General features: G+C 37.2%; 1 protein-coding gene across 1 annotated transcript; it reads left to right on the top strand.

Moving 5' to 3' along the window:
• On the top strand, positions 1 to 16,161 carry LOC127845131 (uncharacterized). The gene is made up of 4 exons (XM_052375850.1): positions 1 to 638; positions 6,626 to 6,731; positions 14,319 to 14,470; positions 14,982 to 16,161. Exons 1-4 carry the CDS (start codon positions 524 to 526, stop codon positions 15,308 to 15,310), a joined length of 702 nt encoding a protein of 233 aa, XP_052231810.1. The 5' UTR covers positions 1 to 523; the 3' UTR covers positions 15,311 to 16,161.
• The last annotated feature ends 301 nt before the right edge of the window (positions 16,162 to 16,462 follow it).

Here is a 16,462-nt window from a genome sequence, read left to right as displayed (position 1 = left end):
AATAATTGGGTTGCTAAAAGGCAAATTATTATTTAAAAAAAGCCGTTTATTTCATCACATGTCTCAAATATGCTCAATTGACTTAATATGCTGAATAGGTGTTGAATAGGTTGTTAAAATATCATCCTAATTATTGCACACGCTTAATAGACTAACTTCACGAAGGCGCTAAATGATCAAAAACCCAAAACTGAAATACAAAAAAATGCGGTTCGACGCCAAAAATATTGTCGGTCGGCTTTGGGGAAACAAAGAGCTGTTTGTTGGAGCCTTCTTGTCATTAGTCGTATTGATGTGTTAACAAATAGTGTATTGACAACGAAGACGTGAATACATATTAGCCGTTCTTACGCAATTAATCGTATACAGTACTAAGTTGCATAACCAAAACGCTTCACTGATCCAGACAGTCAAAAACTACGACCACATGTACTACTTGTTAAACTTTTCTTGTATACAACCAAACGGTACCTTTTAGTGCGACGAAGTTAAAACCTACTCTGGATTATTGCAGTCTGAATTAATGCTGAATCGCAGTTTTCTTTTCGGTGTTCGGACTGGGGTGCATTTTGATACAAGCATGGGTGGTTACAAATTGTTTGTAACGCATGTGATTTATTTATTCGTATCATTCTCAGGTCAGTAAATTCTTCTTCTCTTTTTCTTCCTCATTTTCTTTTTTTTTTCCTTTTTGTTCTTCTTTTTCTGTTTATTATTTTTTATAATTATTATTTTATTATTTTAAGTAATTCTACTATTTTTACTACGACAACTTTAAACCAATATAAGTGTGATTTCCCATTTTTGGTTGAAATACTCTGTATCAATATATAATTATGCCTTTAAGGAGGGGGGGGGGGGATTCTGCATGTTCTTAAATTAATGTACAAAGTTCACAAAGATTTTAAATACTAGCAAAATGCAAATTAAGCGTTTTCTCTTCATCGAGCCTTTTATAAGGTGTATTGTAGCATTGAATAGTAATATAACACTCTTGCTCTATATTGAGGTGTATTGTAGCATTGAATAGTAATATAACACTCTTGCTCTATATTGTAGAAGTTTACGGGACGGGTATACATGTATTACTTATATACAAGAGCATCCACTTAAACGATTGTTAACGAGTTTATTAACAACATCTGTTCAAGTGATATGATCGATTTGTCATAAAATTAATAAATATATAAAATGTGTTTATAATATCCGGCATATTTTCTGTTTTATTTATAGTGCAATAGACTAAATTTTATAAAACGATTCTAAATTAATGCAGTGCCCCAGATAATTATTTCGGTAATAGGGTTTTCACCCACTGATTTTGAAAAATAGGGTGATTTCATTCTTGGAATAGGGTGAAATGAGTTATAAGATGCATACAGTAAAACCATTGCTGCTTTACTTCTGTTGAAGCTGCACACAATTGTATTGATTCAATAAAACTGTAAACTAATATAATTAACTTTAATAAACTGATGTTTCATAACATCTTTAATCCTTGAAACTGTCAATAATATAAACTTTAAACTTAAAAAAAATCGATAACACGAATGATTCGGCACTTATTGACTCTTGCTTTCTTGGTTCGATAAAGTTAGCGATCGACACATATTTTGGCGCAACAATTGCGGACGTCTTTCTCTTAGACATTTTTATTACGCATCGTATTAGAAACTGAAAGTACAGACACTTTACAAATATTTGCACAATGAACGACGGATTAAGTCAGATTGAAAACGCATGTATGTCGTCGTAAATAATTTTGTCAGCCGCTTTATTTAACTATGAAATCTAGTCCGCAGAGCGTTTGAATAGCTTTGACTGTTTTATTGCCCCGTCATCCAGGCGCTTGCTGAATAAAAGCGTCGCCGCGTAACGAAAATAATCGCAAAAAATACCGAAAATGAGCAAAGTTTTTTCGATCAAAGCTATTGTATCGTACGCATCAAATAAGACGAATGTGCGTAAAAGGCAAATCGGGTGCGTTTTCAATACGCATGATATTGTATTTCTTTGCGTTTTTAAACATTTTAATAGGGTGAAAGACGCAGATACGCAGCTTATCTGGGGCACTGAAACGATTCTAAATTAATGTATTGCATTAAATGCATGTCTTTGGCATGTATTCGTTTCAATTGAAATCAAAGTTCCCATTGCATATCTCTATTTTACAAGAGCACACCGACACGTCATTGTCAGACGCAAACAAACGTTCTTTATAACGCAATGCAATTAGTAGCTAATGATATTAAATAATTATTCATCATGCTGTCATCCACGTGTCAGCATAAACTTGTGGTAAAATAACGCGTTTAATTGTGTTTATAGCTTTCAACAACTCAAGTCATACAGTACAGATACTTCCATACAAGACAGGGCGTAATCGCCATGATGACAACCGTATAGTTAATAAATAATAACTATATGTGACATAAGCATGTATGTAGACAAATGAATTAAAAATAGATATTTACGATTGCAATGATAAACCTAGATCGGAAAGGATTTAACTAGTGACCGCAGAGGCGACCGATCGGAAGGTAATTGCAGCGAAGTGTTTACTACGATCGGTCACTCAACCGGTCGTTGAACCTGTCAGACGGTGTCATAAAGTTTCCGCTGGACGATAGTACATCGCGACCCGCAGGGCGTTTAAACCAAATGTGAGATTGCACATAACGTGTACTTGATTGAATTAAACACATACATTTACATGTACATTTAGATGCTCTGGGATTTGCACGCGGCCCTAGAATTTGGTGTCAAGATGACTTTGATGTCGTAGGCCATAGTGAATTTGGTCTTTAAATACCATTAAATCCTTCAACAGCACCACCTATTCCATCATCAATCGCTCAGAAAACTACAATCACTACCGCTAAAACCATCATTATCGCCACTAAAAACATCATCACCACCACCAAAACAAAAATCACCAGCTCTAGCACCATCATCACCAATACGACAACACTCCAGTCCGCAATCATCCCCACCAATACCACTATCACAACCATCACCACCACCATCAAAACCACCAATACAACAATCAACGCCATCAGCACAACCCTAACCAACCACAACCATCGCCAGCGCAACCACCAGCACCACCAGGACCACCCCCAGCACAACCACCACTATCACCATCAGCAGCAGCACCACCACCACCACAACCACCAGCACCAGCACCAGCACCTTTACAACCAGCGCCACCACCAATACTACCTCAACCAACACCACAAACACCACCACCTGATCCCCAGAACCTCACCTCCTCCACCACCACCCCCACCTTTACCGTCACCGCTGTCGCCGCCGCCACCCCACCACTAACCCCACCAATACTTCCACAACCACCATCACCAACACCACCATTATTTCCACTACCACCACCGTTATAACAACCACCACCATAACCGACACAACAACCACCACTTCCACCACCAACACCACCAGCACCACCACCACCACCACCAGCACGCCACCAGCACCACCACCATCATCACCACCACAAACAGCAACACCACTTCCACCAGCACCATCACCAACACCATCACCTTTACAACCAGCCCCACCACCAATCCTACTAAAACCACCGCCCAAACCTCCACCACAACCATCACCACAACCACCGCCACCACCATCTGATCCCCATAACCTCCACCACCACCACCCAACCTTTACTGTCACCATCACCGCCGCCGCCGCAACCCCACCGCCACCCCACCAACACTACCACAACCACCATCACAACCACCGACACCACGTCCACTACCACCACCATTACAGCAACCACCACCATCACCATCACCGACACAACCACCAATACTACCACGAGAACCACCACCGCCTCCACCACCACCACACCACCACCACCACCACCACCACCACCACCACCACCACCACCACCACCACCACCACCACCACCACCACCACCACCACCACCACCACCACCACCACCACCACCACCGACACCACCACCACCACCACCACCACCACCACCACCACCACCACCACCACCACCACCACCACCACCACCACCACCACCACCGTCACCGACATAACCACCACCACTACCACCATATTCACCTCCATCATCACCACCACCACTACCACAACATTTACCACCATCATCACCACCACCATCACTACCACCATCACCTGCACAACCAGCGCCACCACCAATACTACCATCTCAAACTTCAAAGCCCTCGTCAATATGAAAGTATCAAAGGAAGCATGAACAAATTGCTACCCAAATGTGTTCGGTTTCATTTCAAATTAATACGAATGTAACGCACTTTGTGTTGGATACCAAATTAGGATAGAAACCAAACTGAGGTGCTTCAGAAGTTTCAGTTTGTATTGTTGTACGGTGATGTTAGATGTGAGATCAATTCAACTGCGATGAAAGCCCAAACGCTCTATTACTTTAGTTAGAGTGCACACATGTTATTATATATTTTGCACAAAAATATCCAATAAGTTAAAGTAATGGTTTTCAAAGAGGTGGCGGGGTGGGAGGTACTATATGAACCGCGCTGTGATAAAACGTTGCTAAAAAGTTTCGTCCATGATTAGCCTGTGGTGCTAACGCTTTAATGATATTTTTCGTATACAGAAGGTCTCTTCTTGGCGAAAATCCATTCTAAGCGGAAAGTGTCATGTCGTCTCTGATTAGCATGTGCAGACTGCACATCTGGGACGACACTTTAAACCCGGTTTTCTCTGAGCGAGACTTGAATAAATACAATGAAGATTTTAAAATTTAGAAGGAAAAAAAAATACTATGCCACCATGCGAAACCTAGTGGAATGTACCCATTTCCACGTACCTATTTACTTGATAAAATCAACATATCTTTTCCATAATCAATTCTAAATGCCAAAACTGACATCCCATTATACATACAAAAGGACGTGAAAATAATTGTGCATGACTACCATACATAATGTATGATAATGTTTGAGAATACGCTTAAACAGTTTTCTCTTGTCGCAATACAAATTTCACGTGCGAATAGTTTTTTGACATTTACTAAAACAAGAATACGGCCAAGCGCATTCACACCCATATGACCAAAGATAAGTATTTACCGTACTAGACATCCTAGCTGACACTTACTTAGAGTCTACCATATCGTAGATGTGACAACAGGCATACGCAAGAACAGGCGTGTCTCGGTAACCGCGACTGTATGGACATGCCCTTGAACACTTCTGGATAACTCCAACTGTGGGGACATACTATTAGACACACTTTTGGGTAACCGCGACTGTAGGGACATACCCTTGAACACACTTCTTGGTAACTTCAACTGTAGGGACATACCATTGGACACACTTCTAGGTAACTGCGGCTGTGGGGACATACCATTGAACACACTTCTGGGTAACTCCGACTGTGGGGACATACCATTGGACAAACTTCTGAGTTATTTCGACTGTGGGGACATACTATTGGACACACTTTTGGGTAACCTCGACTGTGGGGACATACCCTTGGACACACTTCTGGGTAACTGCGACTGTGGGGACATATCCATGGGCAAATAACTGGGTTACGCCTTAACCACATGTTTGTTAAGATCCTACATTAATTGTGTAACTATGTCGGCATATTATAAATCTCGTATGATGGTATATAGTAACTAATGTTTATGTGGAAACAAACATGTTTTATAAATTACCATGAGCATGTGAAAGCTTCTCAAAGTGAACATTTGATGTGCACTTGCACATATAGAAAGAACACGAAGTATGTTTCACTGATAATAGAGTCAAATCTACAATAACTCCTTAAAGACGGGTTTTCGAAAAGCTTAATTCGCGCAGGCCAATCATGGACGCCACTATCCGCGTGTTTTATTTTTTTAAGGTAGTATCTTCTAAGCGAAAATCCAGTTTAGACGGAAATATTCGCCCCTGATTAGCCTGCGCGGACTGGACAGGCTTATATAGGATGACACTTTGCGCACATGCGATAGGCACAGTTTTCTCAAAACGAGGATCAAATTCAGATGACCAGTTTTCATGAGTAGCAACCTAATGCTAATGGCGATCCGCCGTTTGTACAATGTTACAATGTGACATATTTTGTTACGGTATGGTAACTATGATGACTATGATACATGTGCACATTAAATTTTTCTTCTGTGTGATATGGACAAGACCCGTGTTTTAACTTGGCATTTGAGAGCTCACATTTTTCATCCAGAACTACCAAAAATATTGGCTGTCCGATGAAATACGCCTGGCTTCGCCTCTAGATTAAAGGTTGAGTAGTGTACAAAGATGTAACAATTGTGAAGCAACACATACCGATCGTGTTTGCATTTAACGGTAATGTTCGAACATGAAGAGGTAGTGTAGGAACACGCAACGATAATGTAAGAAACCTCTAACAGTATAATACAAACATTTAACGGTATAAACTGTATTCATGTTACAAGGGTATACAAACATGTTGCAATATCTAAAATTATAGTACGGACATTTTATGTTTGCTCAAAACGCAATTGTTGTTATAATATGTCCGACCATCTCCTTTATATGTAAACACATTTTGTATTTGATATATAACAATTAGTATACCTGTATACAGATAACATATTTTCTCTTTTTTTCAGGTATTTTCGTCGAAGCTACCGAACTTTGTAGAACCATCCACGATACAGAAATATACCTATATTGCCAAGCTGGTTCCCGGTGCTGCGAGAATAACACAAAATGTTGGTACGTTATCCAGATTCCAAAAGGGAGACAAACTTAACTTTGGAGTTTGTTAAACTTATAGAGCGATCTCTCTTGAGTTGATGTAACAAGTCTAACATCAGTATATCAAAGTACTGAAATTACTGGTTTGACGATGCTTTTGAAGAGGATAGATATATAGAGGATATTTGTTGGATTCGGTGGCATATTGATTTTCCCAGAAAAAATGCAAAAAATATCTATATTTCACTGTTATTTTTCACTATTTAACACAGTGAAATACCAGTTTATTTCACTGATATTTCTGTATAAATCACCGGAAAGCATAACATAAATAAGCATCCATTTAAGTTAATCTACATCACCGCAATTGTGTAATTTTTATTGCTTGTCATTTATCCGCAGGTCAATAGTTGATGGTTGTGGTGCAATCGTTTTCGTTCTTGGACACTGCATCCCTTCAATGAAATTTATTTACCTAAATATCTCATATTTGAACTTAAAATTATTTTGGGAGTAATGGTCCAGACAACTGGGTAAAACAGCAACAATATGCTAACCCATTATTTTTCGAGGAACATAATTGAGAATTCTTGTGCTAGCCCCCAATCACAGTATGTAGGGGTATAATAATAATCAAACTTTGTTTTTCTTCTCAAAAGATTGTCGTAGATTATAAGTTGATGAATATATCATCCAAGACTACACGTTTTAGAAAGCCATTTTTTCATTTATTTTTATTGATAAACAAGGTTTTGTAACAATCTATAGACTATACATAGATAGCTTAAACAGCACAATGTGGCTCACCTGAAACTGTTGTTTCCTAGTGGTGTTAACTAATTTTTCATGAAGATCTAGAAAAAAGGCATTGTGAGTATGAACAAACTATTTGCGTCTATCCGATCTAGTTGAGTCTTGTTACCGAGATCCTACTTTTATTTATTTGAACATTCTGATCAACTGCCATGAAGATCAGGTAAAAAATGTAAGTTTTAACAAGGATTTTAATGATTTTAGTTATTGATCAAATGCTTGGAAGCACATGACCCACTTTGGAACGTGACCTGTTAATCACTGAGACTAGACCTTGTGACCTAAATGTTAAATATGCTACTTTCATGCTTGGCTTTGAAATCATTTAAAATAATGTTCTAACCAATTTACAAGTGGATCAGAGAGAGAATGTGACCACTAAAGTATTAACAGACCTTTTCTTATATTTGACCTAGTTCCCTAATTTTTGATAGAATATGAAACCAAAAATGACATAGAGGTGACTAGTTTCATAAGAATCTGGCAAAGAGGTGACATCCAAATTTAAACATTGTAAAATGATATCTTATGTGTTCACAATAAACTTTGGATAAAATACAACAAAGAGTGAAAACAAAAGCTCACCTTGTCACATCATAACAAGTGAGCAAAATAACCAAAACTATGACATCATATAATTGCTCAGTTACTTCCAATGACAATAAAATGTTACTTTTGAAACAAATACAATACCTTCCCTTTCTTACTACATGCTGTTCTAAAACAAGATAGCCCTGTATCGCTCACCCAAAACTCCTTCTATAGTGTCAAAAACTTGTGTATGATTTGACTAAGTTGACACCTAGCTTTAGCCTGCCAGGACCAACTTGCAAATTCAGCTTTTGATTTGATTAAGATGGACATTGTAAGCAATTTTCATGAAAATCAGGAAGATAATGTGACCTGTAGAAAGGTAAAGGAAGTTTTCTATATTTCGACCTAATGACCTAGTTTTTGATAAACTACCAACTTTCAAACTGAAACTTTATTTCATCGAGATAACATTCAATTCTGTCCAATTTTCATGAAGATCTGGAAGTGTTCCCTAACCTTTTCTGTGATTTGGTTTGTTGACCTAGTTTGGACAACATATGACCTACTTTCAAACTTAAAGCATTGACAGAGATGAACATATACCAACATAAGACAAACAAGGGCTGTTTGTAAAACATGCATGCCCGCCATATGGGCTGTCAGTTGTAGTGGTAGCCATTGTGTGAATACATTTTTTGTCACTGTGACCTTGACATTTGACCTAGTAACCTGAAAATCAATAGGGATTATCTGCCAGTCATGATCAATTTACCTATGAAGTTTCATGATCCTAGGCCTTGCTTTTCTTGAGTTATCATCAGGAAACCTTTTTACTGTTATGAGTCACTGTGACCTTGACCTTTGACCAAGTGATCTGAAAATCAATAAGGGTTATATACCAGTCATGATCAATATACCTATGAAGTTTAATGATCCTAGGCGTAAGCATTTTTGAGATATCATCTGGATACTATTTTACTGCTTTGAATCACTTTGACCTTGACCTTTGACCTAGTGACCTAAACATCAATAGGGGTAATCTGCAAGTCATGATCAATGAACCTATGAAGTTTCATGATCCTAGACGTAAGCATTCTTGAGTTATCATCTGGAAATCATTAAACTGTTTTGACTCACTGTGACCTTGACCTTTGACCTAATGACCTGAACATCAATAGGGGTTATATGCGAGTCATGATCAATGTACCTATGAAGTTTCATGATCCTAGGCGTAAGCTTTCTTGTGTTATCATCCGGAAACCATTTTACTGAGTCAAGTCACCGTGACCTTGACCTTTGAACTAGTGATCTGAAAGTCAATAGGGGTCATCTGCGAGTCATGATCAATGTACCTATGAAGTTTCATGATCCTAGGCATAAGCGTTCTTGAGTTATCATCCGGAAACCATTTTACTATTTCGATTTTTTTGTTAAACGTCGTCAATTATTAATTGTATATAGATTTCTCTATAGTTTGAAAAACATTTAAGCAAATATTTCTCATGTAAAGATAAAATGCAAATAATTTATTAAATATTTCTCTTTTAATCAGTATGTTGGTTTTATCGGTCAATAACAATACATGTATCACTTTGAACATTGAATTATTTAAAAGTTATAACAAACATTAAATGTTCTCCGAACAAATGACTCCTAACACATATAACAGATTGATAGTAAGATATGAACAAATCAAAGTTGCTAGGTTGCCCGCCTAGAAAGGTCCTGTTGGTATGGAAGTACTTGATATATAAATTTATTAGCCTGTCAGTGTTGTAAAGACATAAAATATTTTATGAATGTCTCAAAGTGTAGAATTATTTTGCATTTAGTAAAAGAAAGGCAACATATAACCCTTAAGTGGCTGATGAGAACTTGTGGCTAAATACAACTAAAAAGAGGCATTATGATTCTTGAAAATAAAAGTAAACATCATTATATATGAATTTTCTGATCAAAAGTGTTATTTTTAGTGAATAGGGGAAATACATTTTCAAGAATAAACAATATAATTGTAAATGTTTTGGATAAGTGCATCATAGTATTATCATAGTACAGTTTTGGTCTAAAAATCTCGTAACATTTTTTAACTTTCATGACACCTTGTTGCAAAAAAAATCATGAAAAATAGAATTTTCAGAGTAACCTATTAAGATAAAATAAACAAGGGCTGTTTGTAAAACATGCATGCCCCCCATATGGGCTCTCCGTTGTAATGACAGCCATTGTGTGAAAATGTTTTTTGTCAATGCGACCTTGACCTTTGACCTAGTGACCTGAAAATCAATAGGGGTCATCTGCAAGTCATGATCAATGTACCTATGAAGTTTCATGATCCTAGGCCCAAGCGTTCTTGAGTTATCATCCGGAAAACCACCTGGTGGGCGGAACGACAGACCGACAGACCGACAGACCGACATGTGCAAAGAAATAAACCCCCTCTTCTTCGACGGGGGGGGGGGGGCATAAAAATGCTTTATATGACCTTAGATATTATTTTTGCAATCATTTTTCATCAATTACAAATGTTTAAAAAAATTATTGTTTCATGCTACTCATGGTACCAGTTTTTTTCAGATAATTAATAACATTTTTTTTAATGCATTACCCCTTGTTGCCAAAAAAATCATGAAAAATATAATTTTCAAAGATATCCTTTAAAACAAAAAGAAAATGCCTTCTTAAACCTTAAATATTATTCCGTCAAGCATTTTACATCAATAATTTATGTTTGAAAAAATCATTGGTTCATGCTAAATACTGTTTGATATACTGAAAATAATGTAACTACACATCCAAGTAGTGAGTCCATCAAACTATTGCAACCGAAACACCTGATGTGCCAAGGCACCAGCCGAAGTCAAATGCCTTCTGACTTAGTGCATTTTACTATTTATATTTGTATGCATGTGTATGTGTTTGAAAAAATGTATAATCTTTAATGACATCTTCTGACCATGCATGTCCTAGACTTCAAAATCCAGGCCCTGGTCTGACACATTGGTAACATTAACGTTAAACTGTTACCAGGCTTCTGAATTTAATTAGCCAGGTCACAGGAAAAGGGCAGTCTAATCAGTATCCAATTAAACTATTTGTCATTGTCAGAAAACCGCTCTTAAGCAAACAGCTTTCAAGCAACTGCAGGCTGAACTGGATCTAAACTGGCCACAATCGCCTCAATGTCTCTTTTACTGGGATATGGTTCATTTAACTTTAAAGGGATCTTTTCACGTTTTGGTAAATTGACAAAAATTGAAAAAAGTTGTATCGGATTTGCAAATTTTCGTTTTAGTTATGTTATTTTTAGGAAACAGTATTTCTGAACATTTACCATGGTCTAATATAGCCATTATATGCATCTTTTAACGATTTAAAAATTATAAAGCTTTGCAACGCGAAAAGATTGAATAATTGGGAGAGTTATGTTGTTGTTGTTTAATTGTGTGAAACTACGAAGATTGCTTATACTAGGTATAAAATACGTAAACCATTATACTTGGCAGAATAGTTGAGCAGGCTAATGCGTTTTTACTCCAGGACTAAGGGGGTCACTGGTTCGAGCCCTGCTGCGGACTACTTTTTTTTAAAGAATTTTATTCTGGATTTTTAACTGGAGCTTTTAATATCCAATGTTTACATTTATCAATATAAAGCATTTAATGACTTACTTCAAAACATGTCAAAATCTGTGAAAAGGCCCCTTTTAACATAATATCTACTCCTATAAATATGAGGTCAATATACATGGACTAAACGGTAAATTACGTCTTATTATTTGGACTGTAATGACATCAACTACTTAAATAGAAAGAAGAAAGAATTCATACTTACCAGTAATTAGAGTTAAGAGTTTGTATTCAATGTTGTATTTCAGGACAGCTTGGTGATAGGCAAATCCCATATGACATGTTGATATCGGGTATCATAGCCATTCAATAAGTCGCAAAATGCTTAAACAAAATTTATAAAGCAAAATGTGACTTAAATTGATAACTAAAAATACCAGTATCATCAGTATGCCAGTTTTGCCTTGTCAAACTATCGACATCCAGAAAGTGCTTCATTCACATTGAATATATCCTTCGAATTCCATTAATTGTTGCATTTCTAAATAGCAAAACAAGCCGATTTAAGCTGTAAGAAAGTTTTGACACGAGTGTTATCAAGTCTCTCATGGGCGAAGCCATAGAAAGTGATCCATTCACATCGAATATATCCTTCGAATTCCATCCTTTGTTGTCATTAGCGGAGATTTAGTGAATAAATAATCCATATATCATAAATGGCAGCTTCTAAATAGCGAAACAAGCCAATTTATGCAGTAAGAAAGTTTTGACTCGAGACTCTCATGGGGGCGGCCATTGTTGAATGTTGAAACATGAACGACAACTCTGCTAGGGGAATGTTATCAATGACGAGCAATCTCCTACGCAGTGGCGAATGCAAAAGGGAACTGAAAAATCGAGTTATCTCAATCGGACTGGCTCGGTCTTTTACATAGGTTGCCATTGTGATTTTTTTTCTATGATTATCAAACCTTGGACGATGCTGTTCCAGCATCGTCAATAATTACAATGTCATGCTGCACAAATGTGTGCATAATCAGCGAATACATCCGGTTTTGTTTCAGAAATGTTCAGAAACTTTCAGAAAGTTTACAAAATGTGTGTTGCGGCAGTTTATTTAACCGAGAATATATTTATAGCAACACCGATGATGCTATTAACACAACTCAATATTTTTGTTCATCAGTATCATCAGAAGGTAGCGCAGAAATGACCGAGTTGGTTCATAATTCCATTGTCAGTGGTTCGATCCCAGGTGGGGTTAACTTTTTTATACTTTTTTATTTCTTTAATATCATCCTTGTTTTATACTGGAGCTTTTTAGTCATGTCGTTTAAATTTATCAATTTAAAGCATTTAATCACAAACTTCAAAACAAGCCGAAATCTGTGAACAAGTACATTTTAGTTATTAATGATTAAGGTCGAGTTTGATACTGTATGGTATTATGTTTGTGATTAAATATTGTTTTTTATTAATGGCTTTTGGTAAGCTGTTGGGATCCCAGTTAAGATTGTAAACAATTTCTAATGTTTATGCATATTTCTTACAATCTATGTACCGGAACTTGGGTTTTGCCTAATTGAGGTATTTTTATAAAATTTGACGTAGACGGTAGGGATAGTTAAAACAAAAAATCTCGGTTAAAAGTACGGTGACCCCCTTTTTGTATTTGTGTTTTATGGTGACAACACGTAGATGAACATATTTGAGCAGTTTTGCAGAATTCTATTTGACAGTTTTTTTAAATTACATTTTGGTGTTTAAATTAGTAAAAAAATGATGTTTTTTTTGCGGTGACATAAAAATGTATTATATTTTTTTAATTTAACATGTGTTCTCCATTTTTTTGGCATTGTGTTGTTTAATTAAATGGTATTGTATGTATCTCAGCTTATACAATATCTATATGTTGTCTATTTCATTGGTTATTAATTGGTTTTAGGCAATTAGAGATTTTCCAGTTTAAATGAAAAATGGTGAATTAAATCAAAACAAGGCCGGTTACCCTATATTTTATTTCATTTTTCATTTACATGTAGTATTTGTATATAGTACTTGAATATAATTTTTGAACAAAATCTATTTGGTGGAAAAAAAATCAGCAAAACTGCAGCAACACCCCTTAATATTTCTTAAAATTCACTTGTATTAAAACTTAATTAAGCAAAACATTATTTTATCAGTTATGTCCGAAATATTATGTGAACATACATATACACAGAAATTTGGCGACCGAACCTTTAAAAAACCTTCATATCGGAATATCGTTCCTTGGGATCGTGGCTTCGGATCGTGCAATCGGATAGTGGCTTCGGATCCTGTCTTCGAATCGTGACTTCGCGTTCTCACAAAGGTTGATAGACCAAAATTGCGATGCGAGGTTGCGAGATTTCGATGCGAAGGTGCGATAAAACTATTCGAGATCACGATGCGAGATTGCGAGAATACGTTGCGAGATCTCGATGTTAATATTTCGACCTTTAGAAAATCAAGGATGAGATCACAATGTGCATACACGAGATTAAAATGCGATATCGCTCGATCAGTAATATCACGATCTCGCGTTCTCGCATCGTGATCATCGTCATTTCGCTCCTTTGTATCGTGTTTTCGCAATAGTATTCCACTTACGGCACAAACGGACCACCAAACTAAAGGTTTCTTTATTCTATATCTGCTTGAGCAGTTCCGGCCTCTCGACGGGTGAGGTGGTGGGGATCGTGTTCGCGGTCTTGTTGGCAATCGCCGCCTGCTTATTATGTGTGATAGTCTTCACCAAGAAGAAGAAACGCCGACCTCGACAAGACGCTCAGCAGTCTTATAACGCTGGTTTTGAAAGTGAGTGCTCACCATTTGTTTCTGTTTAAGTTGTGTTTATATTCGGACAATATACACTTACGGCCATGACCGTGGTATATAATTTTAAAAACAAAGACACGTTTTCTAAGGCATTGTCAATTAATTAATACAACATAATGCAATTTCAATGAGAACTATGTTCCTCTTTTGTCATATTTTATAACTTAACGTGCTTAATATTTCAATTGTGAGTTTGTGTTTTCATCGAACGCATTTAATTGCTTGAAAATAGAAAATATTTCATTCAAAAAGACCCATCAAAAACTTGTTATAATGTGTTAATGTTTTGTGTGTGTGTAAATCTATTTTGGGATTAATATTAAGTGCATCAACAAAACCGGGTCATTTTAAGATACTCATATTGAAATTAAATCTTTACGACGAATTTAAGCAGTACAGATGTATGTGTATTCATATGTATATTCCCATGATGTAAAATCTATTGCAAAGTATGCGGGGACACTTTAATGTTTGCTTTTCCTTCTTGCAGTATCAACGATCACCGGCAGTACTGTGTGCCACGATGATTATTCTAGAACGATGGATTTATACCCCACAAATACCAATGGAACCTCAGTCGCTTTGCCACAGGTCCCTCTCCAGCCGCCACCCTACAGTTCATTACAACACCCAACATACAGTTCATTACAACACACACCCTACAGTTCATTACAACACACACCCTACCGTTCATTACAACACACACCTTACAGGTCATTAGAGCACCCACCACACTATACGTCTTTGACTACAAGCGATTCCCGTGATATACTTTTAGAACCACCACCCGTTTACAGAGAAGAAGAAAGAAACATTTAAAAAGTACAATTACAGGAGGTGTTGCCACGGATATAAGTTTCAAGGTGCTATAAGTTGTGAACTACTATCTCCACTTTTACATAAATGTTCCATTGGGCGTCAAAGCTTGGTTCTATCGCGTTTCATGTTGTGTCGCAATTTAGCCCTACCGCGCGTCAAGTCACAGTATGGCCCTACCGCGCGTCATGTCACAGTATGGCCCTACCGTGCGTCATGTCTTCACAGCTTGACCCTACCACGCGTCATGTCACAGTATGGCCCTACCGTGCGTCATTTCTTCACAGATTGACCCTACCGCCAGTCATGTCGTCACAGCTTGGCCATACCGCGATGTATGTCGTGTCACAGTCAGGCCCTACCACGGATCAGATGCCAAGATTCTTCATTTCATCATGTACATGGATTTCAATATCAATGCGAATTAAAAGATCTCTGGTGAATACCGGGTCAGTGAAATTGTACGAAATGCTGCATCCACAGACAGGAAGAGTTCAGAACCTTGCGTCGGTTTGCTGTTTTTGGAACGTTTTGCGGACATTTATTATGCAACACTCGGTCAGTTTATGTAGCCCAGATACTAAAGCTTTTTTATGTTGGCGTCCATGATGCGCGCTGTAATCTGAGATAGAGTCAATAATTGACCTGAAATGTATTCAAGTTTCCATAATAATTATTTTGTGAAACATGTGATTAGTTACTTGTATTTAGTTCAAATAGTTTGTATTGTGCTCGAGAAATGATATGATATACACATGTACGTTAAAAAACGTTCGTTTGTTTGACATTTATGTATATCCTACTTGTTGTTTTGCTGGACATTATTGAATCTATATGTTGTTAACTGTTGATATTGTATATAATAGCAGCAATAATCAGATAAGTTTATGAATGTGTTTGTGTCAGGCTGTGACTGAGACTTGGTCGTTGTCGGCTATGGTTCTACTTAAAAGTGCCCCGGGTACTCTAAAATATACAACAATATACCCCGGGTACAGAAAATACGCTTAAAGGTACCATGCGATACTCCGCAGTACTGTTAAGTATAATTTCTGTACCTCTGGTTCATGGTAGTATACACAAAGTGAACCTTAAGCCTCGCCAGCATTCCAGAGACGTCATAGCAATCCTCTGAGGAATAGGCTCGAAACAAAG

This window comes from Dreissena polymorpha, chromosome 9, assembly GCF_020536995.1.
Source record: "Dreissena polymorpha isolate Duluth1 chromosome 9, UMN_Dpol_1.0, whole genome shotgun sequence".
In the NCBI taxonomy this organism is placed as follows: domain Eukaryota; kingdom Metazoa; phylum Mollusca; class Bivalvia; order Myida; family Dreissenidae; genus Dreissena; species Dreissena polymorpha.
This window is presented reverse-complemented; position numbering and strand designations above follow the sequence as displayed.